We start from the raw sequence: 22,985 nt of genomic DNA on the forward strand, positions 1-22,985 counted from the left end.
CATACAGGATCTTATTCTGGGGTAACTCATCAAACCGAGCAAAGATTTTTAGTACATAAAAGCATTTATGGTGTAAATTCAAGATCACCATGTGGAAACCTGTTCAAGGAACTTTGCATTCTAACCATGGCTTCTCAGTATACTTATTCCTTAACGAAATTTGTTGCAAGTAATATATCTCTATTTCCAACCAATAGCTCAATACATAGCAACAATACTACGAAAAAGAACAATCTACATAAAGATTTACAATCACTTACCTTGGTCCGAAACAGGGTCCAATATTCAGGAACACACATTTTCAATTAATTGCCAGAAACCATTAAAAAGCATGGTTTAAACAGAGGTTGAAAGACTTTTGATAGGCAACTCCTTCTACTCTATAGATGAATATCTTAACAGAGACCAGCTTAAGTCTATTAGATTTCAGTTTTACAGAACTTTGTCACAGCAGTCAAGATTAGGTATTTTGTGTATGATAAATTTATTAATAGTGCATAACAATGTTTCATTCTGACACATTTTGATTCTGTAAATATTAGCTGTTCCAGTTTACTGTACTGTATTCACCTATTTTGACAATCTCCTGACAAATGATCAGGGCAGTAAGTATTATATTCAAATGTTTTACGTTTTTTATGTTATACTTTCTGGCATGTTCCATACCCATGAGAATTCTCATTTTTTGGGTCTAAGGAACGAAAACTGAATCTAATCTAATCTAATCTAACAGAACAGCTGGAAACTCTTGGGTAGACTGCAGCCTCATCTTGATGTGGACAGCTTTCCAAAATGGCTACACCTGAACAGCTCACAGCACGGTACTTCATGAGAATATCCCACCCACAGAGAAGAAAAGTAAGCCTATAAAGAAATGGTCAGTGTGAAACTTCCTGTGTGCTGGACCAAGACTCTAACTTGGGCCTTTGCCTTTCACGGGCAAGTGCTCTATCAACTGAGCTACCCTTCTCACAGCTCTATGCCAGTACCTCATCTCCTACCTTCTGAACGTCATAGGTGTTCTCCTGCGAAACTTGCAGGACTAGCACTCCTGGAAGAAATGACATTAAAGAGACATGGCTTAGCAACAGTTTTAATCCATCAGGAAGTTTCATATCAGCACACACTTCGCGACAGAGTGAAAATCTCACTCTGGATGGGCAGTATGATGCAAGAAGACAGGGAATAAAAGGAGATTTAATTCTGCTGGCAAGACTATGGGTCATGACTGTGTTTCAAAAATTGCTTCAAAGGTTGCCACATCAAAAGTTTATTTTAAATGGTCATGTCTGTTTTTAAATATAATTAAGGCTGTTGTTAAAAATTCTTGAAAATTTCATTAATTTTGGACAGATGATATTTGTGTTTAAACATTTCAAGAAAAAAGTTCTGCATTCCTTTACCAGCATGTTGGATAAACTCCTGCCAGTAGTCCATGTGCCTGCATGGAAATCATCAATTTTAAAAATTAAGAAAGCTTTCACTATTTCAATTTTTAACTATAGGTATATAATATTCCATTTCAAACATATGCATAGGACTGGACTGTCCTACAACATAAGAATGTGTCTAGTTTTAAATTAATTCAATGCAGTTCCATAATGTATGTGAATAACAAAATATATTTCATTTAGAGGTATTACCATACATGGGTTGACAGTAAGAGCACTTTTCACAAAATCCAACTGGATGACACTGTCTGTTTCAGCATCTTGCCCTCCAGGATCATGATTGAGTTGCTGTTTCACTAACCATAACTGATAACCCTCAGCTGACCATTCCTAGAAAAGAAAACCAGCCTTAGAGAAGTAAATTAATTTAAAGTATCGTATGTTTAGTACATGAAAAAATTAAAATGCAAAGTATGTGTGGAGATGTTAAAAATGATGAAATGATAAATCTAGCTTGAAAAGGAGAAAAGCACAGTATTATGAGACACACATCTTTAAAGGAGACAAATTAAGATGCTCTAAATTCTGCTACACACACACACACACACACACACACACACACACACACACGGAGTTCTTAAAAATGATAAATCTAACTTGAGAAGGGAAAAAGCACAGTATTACATGATACATGTCTTTAACTGAAACAAATTATGATATCTAAATTTAGAGAGAGAGAGAGAGAGAGAGAGAGAGAGAGAGAGAGAGAGAGAGCACCTTGCTGAGATGCTTATAGCTGGGACTACCTTTCTCAAATTGTGCAGACTAGAAGTATCATTCCTATGATACAGAAGATCGCCCCCGCCCCCCCCCCCCCCCCCCCACTTTTGTACTTGTTGCTAATATTGTTTTTCTTGCTGTTCCAGTTGTTTTTGCTGCTGTCCGGTAAGCTTAAGAAATGCTGCCTCCATCACTGACTTCTTGTCATTATGAACTGGCTATATCTAGATACCACTCTGCACAAGTAATACTTGGGGGCACTGATATTGTAGATGCATTGCACACATGAGATTAATATCTGGCCACCACTTGCTGTAACCTACAGCAATACACAAATACTTGTACAGGTACACTATTTACTAGCCATCAAGCATTAATACAACATGAACTGCCAAACTGTTGTATCCACAAAAATTTAGGTCCTCAAGAAAATAAACAAAGTAGAAGGAACTGACACTTTAAATCCCAAAATTTCTTGATGTATCACGGGATGCAATCAGTGACACTTGATAACAATATAAGCAAGGTTTATTAATGCTCCCTATGACTTAGGTCATGTCAATACAAATATCCAGACAAAATTTATCAGAGTCTGTTACTGCTGAGGGATTCAGTGCCCTACAGAATGCAACAGATTGAGATGATGAATTTGTCAGGGTACAACAAAGCGGTCGAAGGTCATAATCAAGAGTCCAGGAGCAGTGACAGCGAGAAGACAGTAGCTTAGTGTAGCTGGCAATCATCTGACTGCCAGAAGGGAACTAACTTTTGCCTCTTCTGCAGACAATTATATCATCATTCCCACACACCAGACTTGCTTGGATGGTGGTCATATGATACAGTTGTCACCACTTGTGGTGGAGCTGTTAAACCTATGATGCTCACAGAATCTGTCATCGCTGCATCTTTGCCCACTGTTGCAAAGATGTAAAAAGCATATGAAATGCATTCTGTTAACATGTGGCACACTGAAATAAATACATCAGAGTCATCATGAACTGTTGGACGCTTACATCTTAATAAAAAGCCATTGTGAGAGGTCACTGATCTACGTGAAAACAAAGCTGTGCAATTTCATACCATATCTGCGACCAGAAGACAGTGACACGGCAAGACACATTTTCCTACTCACTGCCATTTGTCTCTCTCATCCAGCCACTCTTGATCCCATTGACGCATGGCCTTCTGGCTCAGCAATGAGATGACAGTCCACAAAGAACAATTATGTAACCTATATCTCTGTAAGTTCTCTCTTGACTAAAAGAAATCCTGCTTGTTTCCCTTATTATTAAAAACAACCAGCAGAATCCCACCTCTTTTCTATGTTTTTGTATGATTTGGACCATTTTATCTGCTGGATATGTTCATTAAAGGCATGAAGAAAGCTAAGGAAACTGGAGCAGATAAGAAACTTCATCATTCCTCCAGATTCAGTGCTTCAAGACTGTAAATATCTCATTGGTGCACACTGTGAATCAAAAGCCACAGAATAACCAAAGGAGAGCCCCACTGTCTTGATTCAACAATATACCTGATGTTAAAATTTTGGTGTTCACCTATTGTTTTCATTTACAAATCATATTTGGAAAGATTTCTTTCCTAAACTTTATAAAATCCAAACCATCTCTGGGCCTCCTAAGGAGGCAAGAAGGTGATTTAGTACAACCTCAGTGGTATAACATTAACATCCATTTTTGAACAAATCCATAATTTCTCATTGTTTGCAAACAATCTTTGAATAGTTATTTCAGAATGGATGAATAACACTGTGGTGTGCTGGCACCAGAGGTACAGACTACACTTTTATTACTGTGATCATTTTTAACTTTCCTTCTTACTCAATCAACATGATAAGTAAATCTATGACTACCAGTAATTGGAACATCACTACAGCAGTTTCCACTTTATAATTTTTGTCTGTTTTCACTCTGGATATCACTTCCACTGTTTTATTTTGCATTATCATTTGTGTAATGTTTGTATTTACAGAAACTTAACAGTTGCCAAAGGAACAAAGAAAAGTCTAATTCCTTGAATTTTTGACAAAACAACAGAAAAATCATTAACTGCTAACATTATATATCTAGTGTAGTGTATCAGGATGTTTTATCAAGTTTACTAGTCCACTATCAAGAATTTCCCAGCAAACAATGACTGTAATAGAGGAAATAGGTAAAAATAATAAGCGAGATGCAATTAGAGAATGTCAGCGCCACTTTATTTTGGCACAGATGCTACAGGGGGGCAGAGGTACATTGGCAATGAACACACACCAGCTACCAGCTGGGCGCACATGTTTACACTGTGATGACTCCAGTTGAAGGTGCCATGAGCTGCCCAGAATAAGCAGCCTACCAACCATGCCACTGTCATCAAGACAAATGAATTACCTTTTAATTAACCATTGATTGTCAGTATGACCTTCAAGTCAGATGTATTAGATTGATGTTGGTTACCACTGATCTAGCCTATTTGAGCTACTATAATATATGTTAATGAGAAGTAATGAAATTTAAAATACTGAAGAGTTGAAACAAGAGTTAATTAGAAGTCATTTTGTAGCTCAGAATAGAAGCTGCGATTTTTCATTTAGGATTCCCTGCAAGACGGAATGACATCCAGAAAAGTTGGATGTTCAAGCACAACAGTGGCATAGAGGATCTGAACCACAAGAATGAAGTAGTAAGACAAAAATTCATGAAGAAGAGATGTCTGAGGTAGCAGATGGCAATCTAAAATAGTTGTCATGGTGTACTTAAGCTATATAGAACATACCCACAGCTTTTACCATAGCCATTCACAAATCTTACACTGGAACAGTGGTTTTGAATCACGAAAAGACTAATAAAACCACTGAACACAGAACATCACAAAACCACTGAAAATTTCTATAATACTTTACTACCAGCACAATTTTAAAAAAATTAAAGGAGACAGCCATTAACATAATAACGTCAGCACGGTGCGTATATATTAAGTATGGATAAATACGTGAACTGCACATCTTGTGAATCCTCTGGTTAAAAAAATTGCAACAGCTTACAGACGAACACCTTGAATTTTGTGATGGCACTTGGTTTGAAAGCTTTTTTATTTCTATCCTTTAAGCTGACACATGCAGAAGAAAACAATTTCCCTAATCATTCTGTATAGCCTATCTTAGTAAGCTGTGATGAAATAATTCGTAGACAGGTTTACTACGTACTTAGGAACGGAATCATTGCAATCTATACAACATTTTAGTAGCATAAGATTAGTACAATGTAAACAGTACCTTTTTTAAAACATCAAACTGTAAAATGTCTGTTTTCATAACTTTTAGTACCTCTCCATAGCTGTGTAATTAAGGTGATAAATCGATAACAATCACGGCCAACAGTTGATAGCCATGGGGATGTATTGTTACCTATAGCTTCTGCAAACATCATGCTTATAAAAACATGCTATCTTGAGGGACATGGCTTTCCTTGTTTAGTGTTTGGGCACCACTGGTTTCACATTTAAAATTAGAGAGAGAGAGAGAGAGAGAGAGAGAGAGAGAGAGAGAGACATTTTAAAAAATATGAAAATATCCAGAAACTCCAGCACAGACCCAGTTTTTCCCTCAGAACACTTACCTGTGCAGCTATCTTTTAAAAATTGCTCTGTCTGTCAGAAAAATTCAAATCAGCAGAACAGGAAGTGGTCATTGGAATGCAGATCACCGACATCTTCCCAATGAACAGATGCTCCGCTGACTTCAGGGTGCCTACTATGTGCTGGAGACTTTTTTAAATATATGAAAAGTTAGGTAAATTTTCAAAGGACTCCTATATTCTTTCAATAATTGCGAAAAATTGTGGGAAACACTAGGTGTTACAGTTAACTACATGTTTCTGAGCTAATGTTCTCACTGAGTTATCTTTGCTGAGTTTCTCGAGTATGTGATATTGCACCCAGGTTATATATTCAGAGAGCTGAATGTGTTTTACTTGATAAACTGGAAGCTACTGCATTTGCATGAGCAGCTAGGTAAATAAAAATTGTGTTAGGCAAAGTTCTGTTTACTTGCGCAAGCATAAAATATTTGGATGTGATATGTGTCCATAGTATTGCCTACTAATGAATGTTTTGTCTCAAAAGACATGCACTGCATTAGTTCGAAGCTGACATTAACGTTCAGAGATTTCAATTAAGGTCTACAGCATCTCACTACCTAAGAGAGTTAAGCTAAGATTTTCCCTCCCTCCAACACACAACATTCCATCATCATCCAAATGGTGATCGCTGAAACAAACTCAAAGTTCACAATAATAAGAGTACTGACAATGTCACAGAGCAATTGGGTAGGAAATCCAGAGTTCACTGAGAAACTCCCTCAGATGTTCACCAGTGGCCATGTCTCAGGAGATAATGCAGTTTACTGAAACATTATGGGCATTACTCCCCCTTCTATGTGTAAATGTATGCATGATGATACATACAATGTGGGTACACATGCATCTGGTTCTCCCCCCCCCCCCCCTCCCCAACACACACACACACACACACACACACACACACACACACACACACATTTTAACATCAACTATTTGCAATTAAGTAGTGAGTTGTAATGGTGAGGAGTTATGCATGTCATTATCATAACCAATTTCATCCCTTAAATGCAAACTGTTGTGTTTTAAGACATTTGTTTCACTATCTCAGAAACTTGTGTTTCAGCATGTGTCTCTTCACTGGCCAAGAAACACCAATTCTTTCATATGAGACCTAATCTCATATTACTTGGTTCACATGTACATTTATTTATTCAACTAGTAAAGTAATATAACAACCCAGGCACTTTTTTTGGCTGACAGTGAAGCTGCAAGGACAAGAATATCCTTAACATCGGTTTGTTGCACGATTCTCTAACATATTCTCAGTTTGAATATAATGAATTTCCCTGAGACAGAGAAGTTGCTGTCCATGCATCAGCACGGCTTTAGAAAGCATCGCTCCTGCGAAACTCAACTTGCCCTTTTTTCACATGATATCTTGCGAACCATGGATGAAGGGTATGAGACGGATGCCATATTCCTTGGCTTCCGGAAAGCGTTTGACTCGGTGCCCCACTGCAGACTCCTAACTAAGGTATGAGCATATGTGATTGGTTCCCAAATATGTGAGTGGCTCGAAGGTTCTTAAGTAATAGAACCCAGTACGTTGTCCTTGATGGTGAGTGTTCATCGGAGGTGAGGGTATCATCTGGAGTGCCCCAGGGAAGTGTGGTAGGTCCGCTGTTGTTTTCTATCTACATAAATGATCTTTTGGATAGGGTGGATAGCAATATGCGGCTGTTTGCTGATGATGCTGTGGTGTACGGGAAGGTGTCGTCCTTGAGTGACTTAGGAGGATACAAGATGACTTGGACAGGATTTGTGATTGGTGTAAAGAATGGCAGCTAACTCTAAATATAGATAAATGTAAATTAATGCAGATGAATAGGAAATAGAATCCCGTAATGTTTGAATACTCCATTAGTAGTGTAGCGCTTGACACAGTCACGTCGATTAAATATTTGGGCGTAACATTGCAGAGCAACATGAAGTGGAACGAGCATGTAATGGCAGTTGTGGGGAAGGCGGATAGTCGTCTTCGGTTCATTGGTAGAATTTTGGGAAGATGTGGTTCATCTGTAAAGGAGACCGCTTATAAAACACTAATATGACCATTCTTGAGCACTGTTCGAGCGTTTGGGATTCCTATCAGGTCGGATTGAGGGAGGACATAGAAGCAATTCAGAGGCGGGCTACTAGATTTGTTACTGGTAGGTTTGATCATCACGCAAGTGTTACGGAAATGCTTCAGGAACTCGGGTGGGAGTCTCTGGAGGAGAATCGCTACTGAGGAAATTTAGAGAACCAGCATTTGAGGCTGACTGCAGTACAATTTTACTGCCGCCAACTTATATTTCACGGAAAGACCACAAAGATAAGATAAGAGAGATTAGGGCTCGTACAGAGGCATATAGGCAGTAGTTTTTTCCCTCGTTCTGTTTGGGAGTGGAACAGGGAGAGAAGATGCAAGTTGTGGTACGAGGTACCCACCGCCACGCACCGTATGGTGGATTGCGGAGTATGTATGTAGATGTAGATGTAGATGTAGAATGTATCTGTGTGTCCCTCTGCACTGACCAATGCTTCCTCTTCAAAGTGAGTGGTTATCTCTACTTACTCCAGTGCATGGCTTTCTCTCAGGATTTCCAAGTACAGTGTTGTATTATTCTAGATTACTGACATGTACAAGCAACTAGCGAGAAATACTTTTTGTTTCACTCCAAATTTTTTAAAGAGTATAAGAAAAGTTATGTAAAATTAACTGTAGTATTGTCATTTATGGAGGCTTCAATGTTAGTTTTGCATGAGGGATTATTTCTGACAATAAAGTTCACAAAAAGGGTTAAAGGCAATTTTGAAACAGCTGCTAACAACTTGTTTTTACGTCTAATCGTAGTCCAAATGACAAAAGAAGAGTCCAAACAGTTAGAATGAGTTTGGTCAGGTTTCTTTGCACATATATCATAACCGATCAGGTCACAAAATTCTGTGTACCATATTTTAATGACTATAGGCCCTATGAGAATATAGGCCATACCTAAACTTTTGACACAAGATTATAGTAAAAAGTAGATATCTGATAAAGCAACACTAATAAATTTATGAGAAAGTTCAATACTTTTTCTGCATTTGTGTGACTAAAGTATACCTGTTAAGTTGGCAGAATAGAATAGTCTGCTAAAATTTTAGCCTCACCAGCTCTGTTGCCAGGTAGCAGGCTATATACACATGAGATGTGTCATCCAAATACTAGATTTATTGGAAGGTCTGGTGACGTGATTAATTCAGGGGACAGTGTAAGAAAGTTGTGGACATTTGAAAGGTTGAGCTTTTGGTTTATGATCGACGATGGTGTAATGGATCTGGGAGATGTGTTATTTTCTACTGGATTTGTCGGTACCAAATTTAATGAGGTAAGTTGTAAATGTTTTCTTATATTTTCGTCAAAATTTTTTTTAAATTGTAATTTGCCTTATTTTATGCTATTTTACTTATATTTTTAAGAGTGACAGCATATTGATTACTATTAGTAGATGTGACGAAGAATATCAAAGAGACTGATTACAAGTGGAAGGTTGTGTGTTGTGTAAAATGTCTTTGACGCTGGAGTCGTCTTTGACTGTAGTCAGTCGGCAGTGAACTCTTGGTGTGTGTTGATGGTAGAACAATGTGCAGGCCACCGTTATAAATATCTGCTAGTGAACAGGAAAAAATGAATTATGTTACTACTTTTTTTATATAAACTTTAAGAAGAAACCACATTCGAAGAAATGGTATTTGAAGCACCAAAAATTAGGCAAACGCATTGAACCAGGTCATTTCTGCAGCCGACAAAACTGCATTGTGGAATCATACTTCCACTAGACGACTGAAGCCAAGACAAATATCGTCTTGTAAACATTTCACGAAAAGGTACTGTCACGAAATATGCAAAATACAGTATATAAAAATAGTGAGCATATTTCAACTGGGGGCTGAGCTGGGATATTGTGTTCACATGATCTTCAACAGTGCTACGAAAAAGAAAATTTTTGTGTGTTCATACCAGTTTTTCAGAATGTGTGTTACAGTATTTGTGTTCATCAGGAAGTAAAAGTTTTGGAGAAGAAATGTTTCGGCAAAAAATATAATTTTCGACAGAAGAAGTAATTTCAAGAATTTTGGTCAACAATCACATGGATGGAAAACGTGGATTTGCAACAGTAGAAGAGTGTTCCAGATAAGTCACGAAACCCTCGTATTTTGTTAAAACAATATTTTTATCTTTTTTGTATTGTTGTGTATAATTTTTTTTTCACATTGACTTATGAGATTTTCGAGAGTATTGTGCCTAAAGTAGAAAATAGTAATTTAATAGACTTCGAAAATCAGGACTGGTCAAATGAAACAGAAAGAACCAATCAATTTGATTTAAAACGTTTTCTTGTAAATTTCACGAAACAAATTAAACAATCAGTTGAAGACAATAAGACTTACTGGGATGAAAAAATTGATAACATTTTGTTGCAAGTCCAAGCAGTAATACCCAAATGGGTGATCTTTTGAACAGAGCTGAAAGTGTTGAGGAAAAAATTGAATCTTTGGAAGAAAAAGTAAATGAAATTGATGCTAAATTGAGCGATGAAATTAATACTGTGAAAAATGAGTTACTGGCAGATAAGGAAAGAAAATTAATTGATTTTGATGAAATAAAAGGGGAAATTAAAAATTTGGATGAGAACACAAAAGTTTTAGTAAAAAATGTAGAACAAAAAACTGACAATCGTTTGGTTACTCTAGAAAAAAAAGTAGAATGCAATGATTTAGAAAACAAAAAATCTGTCAAAGAACTAAGTGAAAAAAATTGAAAGTTTTAACATTGAATTTCAAAGCAAAACTCACAATGTCAACACATGCAATTTTGTATCTAATATTCCAGTGAAGCACTTTTCGGTAGATGGACCCTTACACCCCACTGATTTTATACAGTATTGTAAGGATTGTTTTTTACCTCACTCACCAGATGATATGAAAATTAAATTTGTGAAAAAATTCTTGGAAGGGGAAACTTTGACTTGGGCAAACCAGATTGTAACTGTGGGGATGACCTTTTCAGAGTTTGAATCAAAATTTCTGGAAAATTTTTGGGATGATCTTAAACACACTAGAATCAAAAGTGAATTTTTGAATGGGAGAAACTATAGAGAATCAGATGGGAGCATGAAACAATTTTGCATAGGTGAACTTCAAAAACTTATTCATTTAACAAAACCTTTGGATGACTTGATCAAAATTGATACCTTAAAGAGAAGATTGCCATCAGCAATGCAGTTGAGTTTAGTTCATTGTCCTGATAGTAATGTTGAGCAGTTTCTCAATTATATTGAAAAGTTGGATAGGGTAACAACAAGAACACACAGAGGGTTTAATCAGAAAGGTAGTGGTCAAAATTGGGGAAACGATAACTTTCAAAAAAGGGAACAAAACAATTACCATGCTGTCAGTCAGAATTCAGGGGGATATAACAATTTTTAAAAGTAGGACTATAATTTTCATCCAAAACAAGAACAACATTTTTGCGGAAATAATCAACAAAATAGAGAGCACTTTAGGGATCAAAATCACAGAAATTTTGCTAGAGATCAGTACAACAGAAACTACCAACAACCAGGTAATGTTTGGCATAGAAATGGGAACAGAAATGTTGATCAGAGACATTGGCAGAACCACAATCAGCAGTTCAAACAGGAATCAGTTGTAATTCAGGAAATAAAAAACGAGTAGACACCCCCTTGAAGGTCCGCAAGGTTCAGGCAGAAGGTGAGCTTGATGAAAGGACCAATGGATGTGATAATCACAAACCCAAACATGACAGTTCCAAACCTAAGCTATCACATGAGGTTATTAGTTGTTACTTTTTGAAGAAATTTCAAGAGGAAAATAATGATGATATTGATAAAGATAAAATTTTCAGTACGCAAGAACATACAGTAGATAAACGTAATTGTGATTCATTTAATTTGACAGAGTTTTACACTTGGGCAGAAAAGAACAACACTTTGTCAGATGATGTAATCTGTAGTATTTCAAAGACGTGTGTGAATGAAAGAGAGAATGCATGCTGTGAGAAAGAAAATATTGGTGAAAGGGATCTGGTAACTTTAGAAAGGGGAAATAATATTTTGGGGGATAATTTGAATGTGTATGACCTGAATATGTATAATAATAATGATGTTGATGATAAAGTTGATAATGATGGTAATGGTATTGATGATGATGTTGAGGAAAGGTGTTTCATTAGTTTACATAGGGAGTTTAGTATACACATGGTTGAAAATGGATTAAATAGTGAGAATATTATAGAAATTCCCAGGGATGTTACCAGGATGAATAAGGCTCGCAAGCAGGGTGTATGTGAAAGTGTGAATTTTGATGTTGTTGGTAAAGAATCTGACTACACAAATAATGTTGACACATGTGTAACTTCTAGCCTAAGTGAAACATTTACAGATACTAATGACACACACACATTTCTTATGAATCTATGGCTGAACAGTGAAACTATTTCTTTTGACAAGAACTTCAGAAAGATGCTTATCAATGTATGTGAAACTATATGTCCTGAGTGGTGGAAAAAGATGAGATATTTTATTTTTGAAAAGCTGAAGGATAAGTACTTCAATAGTATACAATGTGATTTGGATGAAAATTCTTGGCTATTTGAGACAATAGAGAGTACTAATGACAATTTTGTATCTTGTGCAAATTTTATAACTGTGACAAATAATACATATAATGGTATACCATATGAATATAATAGAGGGAAACATTCCACGTGGGAAAAATATATTTAAAAAGAAAGATGATGAGACTTACCAAACAAAAGCGCTGGCAGGTCGATAGACACACAAACAAACACAAACATACACACAAAAATCTAGCTTTCGCAACCAACGGTTGCCTCGTCAGGAAAGAGGGAAGGAGAAGGAAAGACAAAAGGATATGGGTTTTAAGGGAGAGGGTAAGGAGTCATTCCAATCCCGGGAGCGGAAAGACTTACCTTAGGGGGAAAAAAGGACAGGTATACACTCGCACACACACACACATATCCATCCGCATATACACAGACACAAGCAGACATTTGTAAAGGCAAAGAGTTAGGGCAGAGATGTCAGTCGGGACGGAAGTACAGAGGCAAAGATGATGTTGAAAGGCAGGTGAGGTATGAGCGGCGGCAGATTGAAATTAGAAATTAGCGGAGATTGAGGCCTGGCGGATAGCGAGAAGAGAGGATATGCTGAAGGGCAAGTTCCCATCTCCAGAGTTCAGACAGGTTGGTGTTAGTGGGAAGTATCCAGATAACCCGGACGGTGTAACACTGTGCCAAGATGTGCTGGCCGTGCACCAAGGCATGTTTAGCCACAGGGTGATCCTCATTACCAACAAACACTGTCTGCCTGTGTCCATTCATGCGAATGGACAGTTTGTTGCTGGTCATTCCCACATAGAACGCTTCACAGTGTAGGCAGGTCAGTTGGTAAATCACGTGGGTGCTTTCACACGTGGCTCTGCCTTTGATCGTGTACACCTTCCGGGTTACAGGACTGGAATAGGTGGTGGTGGGAGGGTGCATGGGACAGGTTTTACACCGGGGGCGGTTACAGGGGTAGGAGCCAGAGGGTAGGGAAGGTGGTTTGGGGATTTCATGGGGATGAACTAAGAGGTTACGAAGGTTAGGTGGACGGCGGAAAGACACTCTTGGTGGAGTGGGGAGGATGTCATGAAGGATGGATCTCATTTCAGGGCAGGATTTGAGGAAGTCGTATCCCTGCTGGAGAGTCACATTCAGAATCTGATCCAGTCCCGGAAAGTATCCTGTCACAAGTGGGGCACTCTTGGGATTCTTCTGTGGAAGGTTCCGGGTTTGAGGAGATGAGGAAGTGGCTCTGGTTATTTGCTTCTGTACCAGGTCGGGAGGGTAGTTACGGGATGCAAAAGCTGTTTTCAGGTTGTTGGTGTAATGATTCAAGGATTCCGGACTGGAGCAGATTCGTTTGCCACGAAGACCTAGGCTGTAGGGAAGGGACCGTTTGATGTGGAATGGGTGGCAGCTGTCATAATGGAGGTACTGTTGCTTGTTGGTGGGTTTGATGTGGACGGACGTGTGAAGCTGGCCATTGGACAGGTGGAGGTCAACGTCAAGGAAAGTGGCATGGGATTTAGAGTAGGACCAGGTGAATCTGATGGGCCCAAAGGAGTTGAGGTTGGAGAGGAAATTCTGGAGTTCTTCTTCACTGTGAGTCCAGATCATGAAAATGTCATCAATAAATCTGTACCAAACTTTGGGTTGGCAGGCCTGGGTAACCAAGAAGGCTTCCTCTAAGCGACCCATGAATAGGTTGGCGTACGAGGGGGCCATCCTGGTACCCATGGCTGTTCCCTTTAATTGTTGGTATGTCTGGCCTTCAAAAGTGAAGAAGTTGTGGGTCAGGATGAAGCTGGCTAAGGTAATGAGGAAAGAGGTTTTAGGTAGGGCGGCAGGTGATCGGCGTGAAAGAAAGTGCTCCATCGCAGCAAGGCCCTGGACATGCGGAATATTTGTGTATAAGGAAGTGGCATCAATGGTTACAAGGATGGTTTCCGGGGGTAACAGACTGGGTAGGGATTCCAGGCGTTCGAGAAAGTGGTTGGTGTCTTTGATGAAGGATGGGAGACTGCATGTAATGGGTTGAAGGTTTTGATCTACGTAGGCAGAGATGCGTTCTGTGGGGGCTTGGTAGCCAGCTACAATGGGACGGCCGGGATGATTGGGTTTGTGAATTTTGGGAAGAAGGTAGAAGGTAGGGGTGCGGGGTGTTGGTGGGGTCAGGAGGTTGATGGAGTCAGGTGAAAGGTTTTGTAGGGGGCCTAAGGTTCTGAGGATTCCTTGAAGCTCCGCCTGGACATCAGGAATGGGATTACCATGGCAAACTTTGTAAGTAGTGTTGTCTGAAAGCTGACGCAGTCCCTCAGCCACGTACTCCCGACGATCAAGTACCACAGTCGTGGAACCCTTGTCCGCCGGAAGAATGACGATGGATTGGTCAGCCTTCAGATCACGGATAGCCTGGGCTTCAGCAGTGGTGATGTTGGGAGTAGGATTAAGGTTTTTTAAGAAGGATTGAGAGGCAAGGCTGGAAGTCAGAAATTCCTGGAAGATTAGGAGAGGGTGATTTTGAGGAAGAGGAGGTGGGTCCCGCTGTGACGGAGGACGGAACTGTTCCAGGCATGGTTCAATTTGGATAGTATCTTGGGGAGTTGGATCATTAGGAGTAGGATTAGGATCATTTTTCTTCGTGGCAAAGTGATATTTCCAGCAGAGAGTACGGGTGTAGGACAGTAAATCTTTGACAAGGGCTGTTTGGTTAAATCTGGGAGTGGGGCTGAAGGTGAGGCCTTTGGATAGGACAGAGGTTTCGGATTGGGAGAGAGGTTTGGAGGAGAGGTTAACTACTGAATTGGGGTGTTGTGGTTCCAGATTGTGTTGATTGGAATTTTGAGGTTTTGGAGGGAGTGGAGCTGGAAGTGGGAGATTGAGTAGATGGGAGAGACTAGGTTTGTGTGCAATGAGAGGAGGTTGAGGTTTGCTGGAATGGTTGTGAAGGGTGAGTGAGTTGCCTTTCCGGAGGTGGGAAACCAGGAGATTGGATAGTTTTTTAAGGTGGAGGGTGGCATGCTGTTCTAATTTGCGGTTGGCCTGTAGGAGGATGCTCTGAACAACCGGTGTGGATGTGGAAGAGGAAAGATTGAGGACTTTTATTAGGGACAGGAGTTGATGGGTGTGTTGATTGGCTGAGTGGATGTGTAGGTGAAGGATTAGGTGGGTGAGGGCAATGGATTGTTCGGTTTGGAACTGGTATAGGGACTGATGGAAAGAAGGGTTGCAGCCAGAGATGGGAACTTTAAGTGTGAGGCCTTTGGGGGTGATGCCAAATGTCAGACAAGCCTGAGAAAATAAAATATGGGAGTGTAATCTGGCTAGGGCGAAGGCATGTTTGCGGAGGGAATGTAAATAAAACTTAATGGGGTCGTTGTGGAGGTGTTGTGAGGGTGACATGGTACTAGAAGGTGGAAAGTGGAACACGAGGCTGAAATGAAAATGAAAATAAATATAAAAATATATGGGGAGAGATAAAGGTAAAACTAGAAATCAAATGGAGATCTGGTGTGAAAAAAGGCGAAAAAGGGTTGGTTAGAGCTGGGCTATGTTGATCCTATGGTGAACTTGTGTAGGTAGATAATGATGTGCATAAAGGTTAGGTGGTTGTGTTGCCGCCAAAACACGTTAAAGGGTGGAGAAATACGGGAAAATTTCGAGAAAACTACGTGAGGATGTATTAAAAGGGTGGTTTGGTGGTGGCAGATTATGGAAATGAAGCTAACAATTGTCTGATGAAGAAATAATGACGTTAAAACCTGTGGTAAGCGGCTAAAAATGATCGATGATGTGAGAAAAATGGAAATGGAAATAAAGCAAAAGCTATTAAAACTGGCCGAAAAGGTTGTTTAATAGCTGAAAGGAACTGTTTGTGAACTGGAAACGGCGGATTTTATAGCAGCGGTAGTGTTGAAAGCGGAAAAAAAGAAAAAAAAAAATTTTGGTTATGGTTTGGAAGTGGGTTACGTATTATTACGTATTATTGAGTATATATCGGCGGGATAAAATTGTATACTGGATTACGGTAAAAAAGGAGAAGGTGAATAGAAAGTAAAACTGCTGGCAAAAACAGAAGGAGGAAATAAGATGACAGAAAAGACTACGAAATGTAACAGTGACAATAACAATAACAATAACAAACGTGATTGTTGGGTTCAAATTAATGATATGAATATAATAGAGGGAAACATTCCACGTGGGAAAAATATATTTAAAAAGAAAGATGATGAGACTTACCAAACAAAAGCGCTGGCAGGTCGATAGACACACAAACAAACACAAACATACACACAAAAATCTAGCTTTCGCAACCAACGGTTGCCTCGTCAGGAAAGAGGGAAGGAGAAGGAAAGACAAAAGGATATGGGTTTTAAGGGAGAGGGTAAGGAGTCATTCCAATCCCGGGAGCGGAAAGACTTACCTTAGGGGGAAAAAAGGACAGGTATACACTCGCACACGAGTGTGCGAGTGTGCGAGTGTATACCTGTCCTTACTAAAAGAAAATAGATTGGAGAATATTGAAATTCATAGATTTGATACTGATGAAGTTGAATTTGGGAATTTAGTAAATTTGAAAATTTCAGAAACACAAAATTTATCTGGGGAACAAAAACAACAGTTAGAAAATCTGCTGTGGGAATACAGTGATATTTTCAGTGACATACCTGGTAGGGTAAAGGGTTATCAGTGTGAGCTTCAGGTAAAACTTCATGAACCATTTTTCATAAAACCATACAGTATTGCAATATCAAAAAGGCCTGCTGTTGAGAAAGAGCTGAAAAAGATGGAAGGATGTAATATAATAGAAAGGAGTATCAGTGCATATAATAATCCTCTAGTAGTTGTTTCGAAAGAAGATGGTGGAGTAAGATTGGTTTTGGACTCTAGACACTTAAACAAAATTTTGTTCAGACAGACAGGCCATCCCGAAAATATTGACGAGTTACTCTATAAATTTACAGATATAAAATATATGTCAAGTTTGGATCTAACTTCAGGATTTCATCAGGTACCACTTTCAGTTAATTCTAGAAAATATACTGCTTTCTTGTACAATGGTAAGAGTTACCAATATTGTGTTGTGCCATTTGGGTTAAATTCTTCTGTTTCCGAATTTATAAGAGCTTTGGATCATGTACTGGGGCAAGAACTTGCATCTAAACTGATAATTTATGTAGATGACATTTTGGTTACAGGGCAAAATTGGGAGGAACATTTTTTGATTTTGAAGTCAGTTTGTGAAAAACTTAGAAAAGGGGGGATGACATTGAAATTAGAGAAATGTACGTTTGCAGTTTCTGAATTAAAATTTTTGGGTCATGTTGTCACAGACAAGGGAATTTTGGCAGATCCAGAAAAAATTAAAGCAATTGCAGAAATTCCTATTCCTAAGACTAAAAAACAATTAAAGTCGTTCTTTGGGTTATGCGGTTATTACCGAAAACATATAAGTGATCAGAGTCTGAATGCACCATGTTTAAGTCAGTTACTTAAAAAAAAAAACACTGTTTGGGTTTGGGATAAAAGTTGTCAGGAAGAGTTTGATAAAATTAAGCAAGAGTTGAGGAAGCAACACTTATTACACAGACCTGATTTTAATTTACCATTTTGTTTGAACACTTATAGCAGTAATTATGGGCTTGGAGCAGAGTTGTTTCAAGAAAGAGTAGAGACTGGAGTTAAGATACATTGTACCATAGCATTTGCAAGCAGAATGTTGCTCAAGCACGAAAAAAATTATACAGTCTCAAAGAAGGAACTTTTGGCAATTCATTGGGCTTTTACAAAATTTAGAATTTACCTTATTGGACATAAAACCATAGTATTTTCGGATCTCAAAGCTTTGAGTTACTTACAAGAGTGCAAATTACACCACAGTAGATTCACCAGATGGGCAATATTTCTGCAACAGTTTGACTTTGAAATCAAGCACATAAAAGGTTCTGAGAATGTAGTAGCTGATTCACTTTCAAGGTTACCAATTGGGGGAGAAAAGGAGATTTTTGAAAAAGAGGAGGAAAAGCAATTTAAAATTAGATACTTGAAAGGGGTGGAGAATGAGAAAACAATTAGAACTGTGTGTAACAAAATTAGGAAAAATCAAAATTTAGATCAAAGTTGGAAATTAATCAAAGAATATTTAGGCAAGAAGGAGATGAAAAACTTGATAAACTTTACAAATTACATAAGGGGATTTTATTTCGGAGAACAGATGTAGATTCTGATCATTGGAAACTGTGTTGGCCAGAGGCAGATGCTGAAAAGCTGATTATTTACATACATGAAAGTTTTGGTCATTGTGGGATACAGAAGTGCATTCAAAAGATACAAGAAAACATTTATTTTTACAATACTGGAAAGAAGGTAAAAAATGAATTGGCAACCTGTGACAAATGTCAGAGAGTTAAAGTGAGCAATCAAAGACGTGGTGGAGAGATGCAAAACATTATTCCGGAAAAACCTTTAGATCTTATTGCTGTGGACTTATATGGAATGTTACCAAAGAGTAAAGGTGGTCACTGTTACATATTTGTTATGGTAGATATATTTTCAAAATTAATTAAACTATATCCAGTGAAAGAAGCTACTAGCCATGAAATTATAATAAAAATTGAGAGAGATTATTTCGCACAGGTGGGTAAACCAAAAGCTATATTATCAGATAATGGTTCACAGTTCACCTCTAAAATTTGGAAAAAGTTTATTGAAAGATCAGAATTGAAGCATATACTTATATCTGTTTATTCTCCATCCACCAATCCTGCAGAAAGATATATGAGGGAAATTGGGAGACTTTGCAGAACCAATTGTAGCCATAAACATCCAACCTGGTTTGACCACATTCGAAATTTTGAAGATCTTATGAATAGCCTACAACATAGTTCCACAGGATTTTCACTGTATGAGATAATGTTTAATATCAGACCTCTAAACCTTATATCAGAGCTTATTGAATTTCCTAAATGTACATCTTTAACCATGCAAGAGAGAGAAGATATTGTCAGGGAAACTATGAGGAAACAAGGGGAAAAGAGGAATAAAAGACATAACAATAGGGTAAAATAAACCACTTTCAAAATTGGGGATCTTGTTCTGGTCAAATCTCATGAAAACTCAAAAATGTTAACTTCAGAAATTAAAAAATTCTTTGATATCTATATTAGGCCTTTTGAAGTCATAGAAAATCCACATCCTAATGCTTATCGTTTGGTATACCTTAAGTCAAAGAAATTATTTGGTCTCAGGAACGTTGTCTCTTTGAAACTATATAAACAGAAATCATAATTTCAAAATTTAAATAACCTATTATCATCTAAAACAAAAGTCCTCCACTGGAATATGCTTGCTCGAACAAAACTACCTGTACAACCAAGTATGTATATTTGCATGTATAAATTAATAATTTGAAGTCACATGTTAATTGAAACTGATGAAAAAACACTGTTGTAACAAAGAATGAGAGAAAGATTTATTTTTACTTTTATTACAAAAAAAATGTCTCCATAGTGATCATTTCTGAATTTTTCTAATTTTTGGAAGCTAAGTCTTCCCTGTGAGTGAAGGCATGCATGTGAGGACATGCATGCAAAGGTATAAGTTTCAAAACCAATTTCAGATAAAGCTTCATGATATATGAGCAATTTATTGTTCTTTATACTGATGTTGTGGGGAGCGAAAGTACTCTTCACAAGAATGTGACTTGTAGTAATATTGTAGTAGAGAGGCAAGTGTACATAAATCATTGTAAAAAAAAATTTAGATAATACTGATGTATCTTTAGCTGTACTAAAAAGAAAGAAAAGCATATATATATATATATATATATATATATATATATATATATATATATAAATATAATAGAGGGAAACGTTCCACGTGGGAAAAATATATTTAAAAAGAAACGTTCCACGTGGGAAAAATATATTTAAAAAGAAAGATGATGAGACTTACCAAACAAAAGCGCTGGCAGGTCGATAGACACACAGACAAACACAAACATACACACAAAATCTAGCTTTCGCAACCAATGGTTGCCTCGTCAGGAAAGAGGGAAGGAGAGGGAAAGACAAAATCCTTTTGTCTTTCCCTCTCCTTCCCTCTTTCCTGACGAGGCAACCATTGGTTGCGAAAGCTAGATTTTGTGTGTATGTTTGTGTTTGTCTGTGTGTCTATCGACCTGCCAGCGCTTTTGTTTGGTAAGTCTCATCATCTTTCTTTTTAAATATATATATATATATATATATATATATATATATATATATATATATATATATATATATATATATAAACAGAAATCATAATTTCAAAATTTAAATAACCTATTATCATCTAAAACAAAAGTCCTCCACTGGAATATGCTTGCTCGAACAAAACTACCTGTACAACCAAGTATGTATATTTGCATGTATAAATTAATAATTTGAAGTCACATGTTAATTGAAACTGATGAAAAAACACTGTTGTAACAAAGAATGAGAGAAAGATTTATTTTTACTTTTATTACAAAAAAAATGTGTGTGCGAGTGTATACCTGTCCTTTTTTCCCTCCTTTTTTCCCCCTAAGGTAAGTCTTTCCGCTCCCGGGATTGGAATGACTCCTTACCCTCTCCCTTAAAACCCAAATCCTTTTGTCTTTCCCTCTCCTTCCCTCTTTCCTGACGAGGCAACCATTGGTTGCGAAAGCTAGATTTTGTGTGTATGTTTGTGTTTGTCTGTGTGTCTATCGACCTGCCAGCGCTTTTGTTTGGTAAGTCTCATCATCTTTCTTTTTAAATATATTTTTCCCACGTGGAACGTTTCCCTCTATTATATTTATATATATATATATATATATAAAATACAAAATAAAAAAACATTAGTAAAAAAAATACATTAAAAAAATTCAAAAAGAAAATCAGAAGTAAAAATATATAAAAGGCAAATATATAGAAAAAAAATACTACACTATATATGTCCAGTATCATTTTTATTGTACAATATGTAAGCAAAATGAAATTAACATTAATATGGGGAACAAAAAATTTAATTATGAGAACCAGTTGGCACAGTGTGATCAAAGAAGTGGTTGTAGATATCTTATACTAGCAAATGAGTTTTATCTTACTATTATTTTCAATCTGTATGCTGTATTTTAGAATATTTCTCATGTATGTATTATGCCATGTATATTTGTCATGTTAAATAATTTCTTTACTTGAATTTTTTTGTGTATGAGATTGATGGGGAAGGATCATTGCAACAACAGCCAGTAACAAGTCCACAGATTCAAAGAGTCCAAATTTGGAAGAGGTTATCAGACTGCATCATTAATGTACTATTTGTGTAATACAGATCCATTACGGAGTGTGGTCGGGATTTTGTTGTATATGTTCATAACAACAAAAGCCCGGGGAGCAGTAGTAATGGATCTGGGAGATGTGTTATTTTCTACTGGATTTGTCGATACCAAATTTAATGAGGGAAGTTGTAAATGTTTTCTGATATTTTTGTCAGAATTTTTTAAATTGTAATTTGCCTTATTTTATGCTAATTTACTTATATTTTTGAGAGTGACAGCATATTGATTACTATTAGTAGATGTGATGAAGAATATCAAAGAGACTGATTACAAGTGGAAGCTTGTGCGTTGTGTAAAATGTCTTTGACGCAGGAGTCGTCTTTGACTGTAGTCAGTCGGCAGTGAACTCTTGGTGTGTGTTGACGGTAGATTGGTTGGTTGTTTTGGAGAAGGAGATCAGACAGCGTGGTCATCGGTCTCATCGGATTATGGAAGGATGGGGAAGGAAGTCGGCCGTGCCCTTTCAGAGGAACCATCCCGGCATTTGCCTGGAGTGATTTAGGGAAATCACGGAAAACCTAAATCAGGATGGCCGGACGCGGGATTGAACCGTCGTCCTCCTGAATGCGAGTCCAGTGTCTAACCACTGCGCCACCTCGCTTGGTGTTGAACATTGAACAATGTGCAGGTCACCGTTATAAATATTTGCTAGTGAACAGGAAAAAATGAATTATGTTACTACTTTTTTTATATAAACTTTAAGAAGAAACCACATTCGAAGAAATGGTATTTGAAGCACCAAAAATGAGGCAAACGCATTGAACCAGGTCATTTCTACAGCCGACAAAACTGCATTGTGGAATCATACTTCCACTAGACGACTGAAGCCAAGAAAAATATCGTCTTGTAAACATTTCACGGAAAAGGTACTGTCACGAAATATGCTAAATACAGTATATAAAAATAGTGAGCATATTTCAATGGGAAAGAAGCATACTAGTTACAAGTTGAAATTTTAACTTCAAGTTACCAGCTATGCAAAGGAACACAGGAAACAGGAAGCTGAATGCACATTTGATGTTGACGAAAAAAAACATTCATTGGTGGAGCGCAACAGAACAGAAACTTGTAAATCCTTCAAAAAGTGAGTATGCATTTCAAGCGTAAAAGTGTGAATGTCCAGATGTTGAAAACTTGCTCAATTTTGCAATCCAAAATAGGAAATGTGGATCTGCTATTACAACAGAAATGATTCTAATTGCAGGTTGCAAAATAGCACATAG

At 37.6% G+C, this 22,985-nt stretch overlaps 1 protein-coding gene across 1 annotated transcript in view; it reads right to left on the minus strand.

Moving 5' to 3' along the window:
• The window catches only part of LOC126190927 (guanine nucleotide exchange factor subunit Rich), a 294,040-nt gene that overhangs the window by 194,708 nt on the left and 76,347 nt on the right, over positions 1-22,985 (minus strand). The window contains exon 8 of the mRNA XM_049931563.1: positions 1,644-1,781. Within this exon, the coding sequence (XP_049787520.1) occupies positions 1,644-1,781 (138 nt within the window). The remainder of the gene's footprint in view (positions 1-1,643; positions 1,782-22,985) is intronic.

This window comes from Schistocerca cancellata, chromosome 6, assembly GCF_023864275.1.
Source record: "Schistocerca cancellata isolate TAMUIC-IGC-003103 chromosome 6, iqSchCanc2.1, whole genome shotgun sequence".
NCBI classification, from domain to species: domain Eukaryota; kingdom Metazoa; phylum Arthropoda; class Insecta; order Orthoptera; family Acrididae; genus Schistocerca; species Schistocerca cancellata.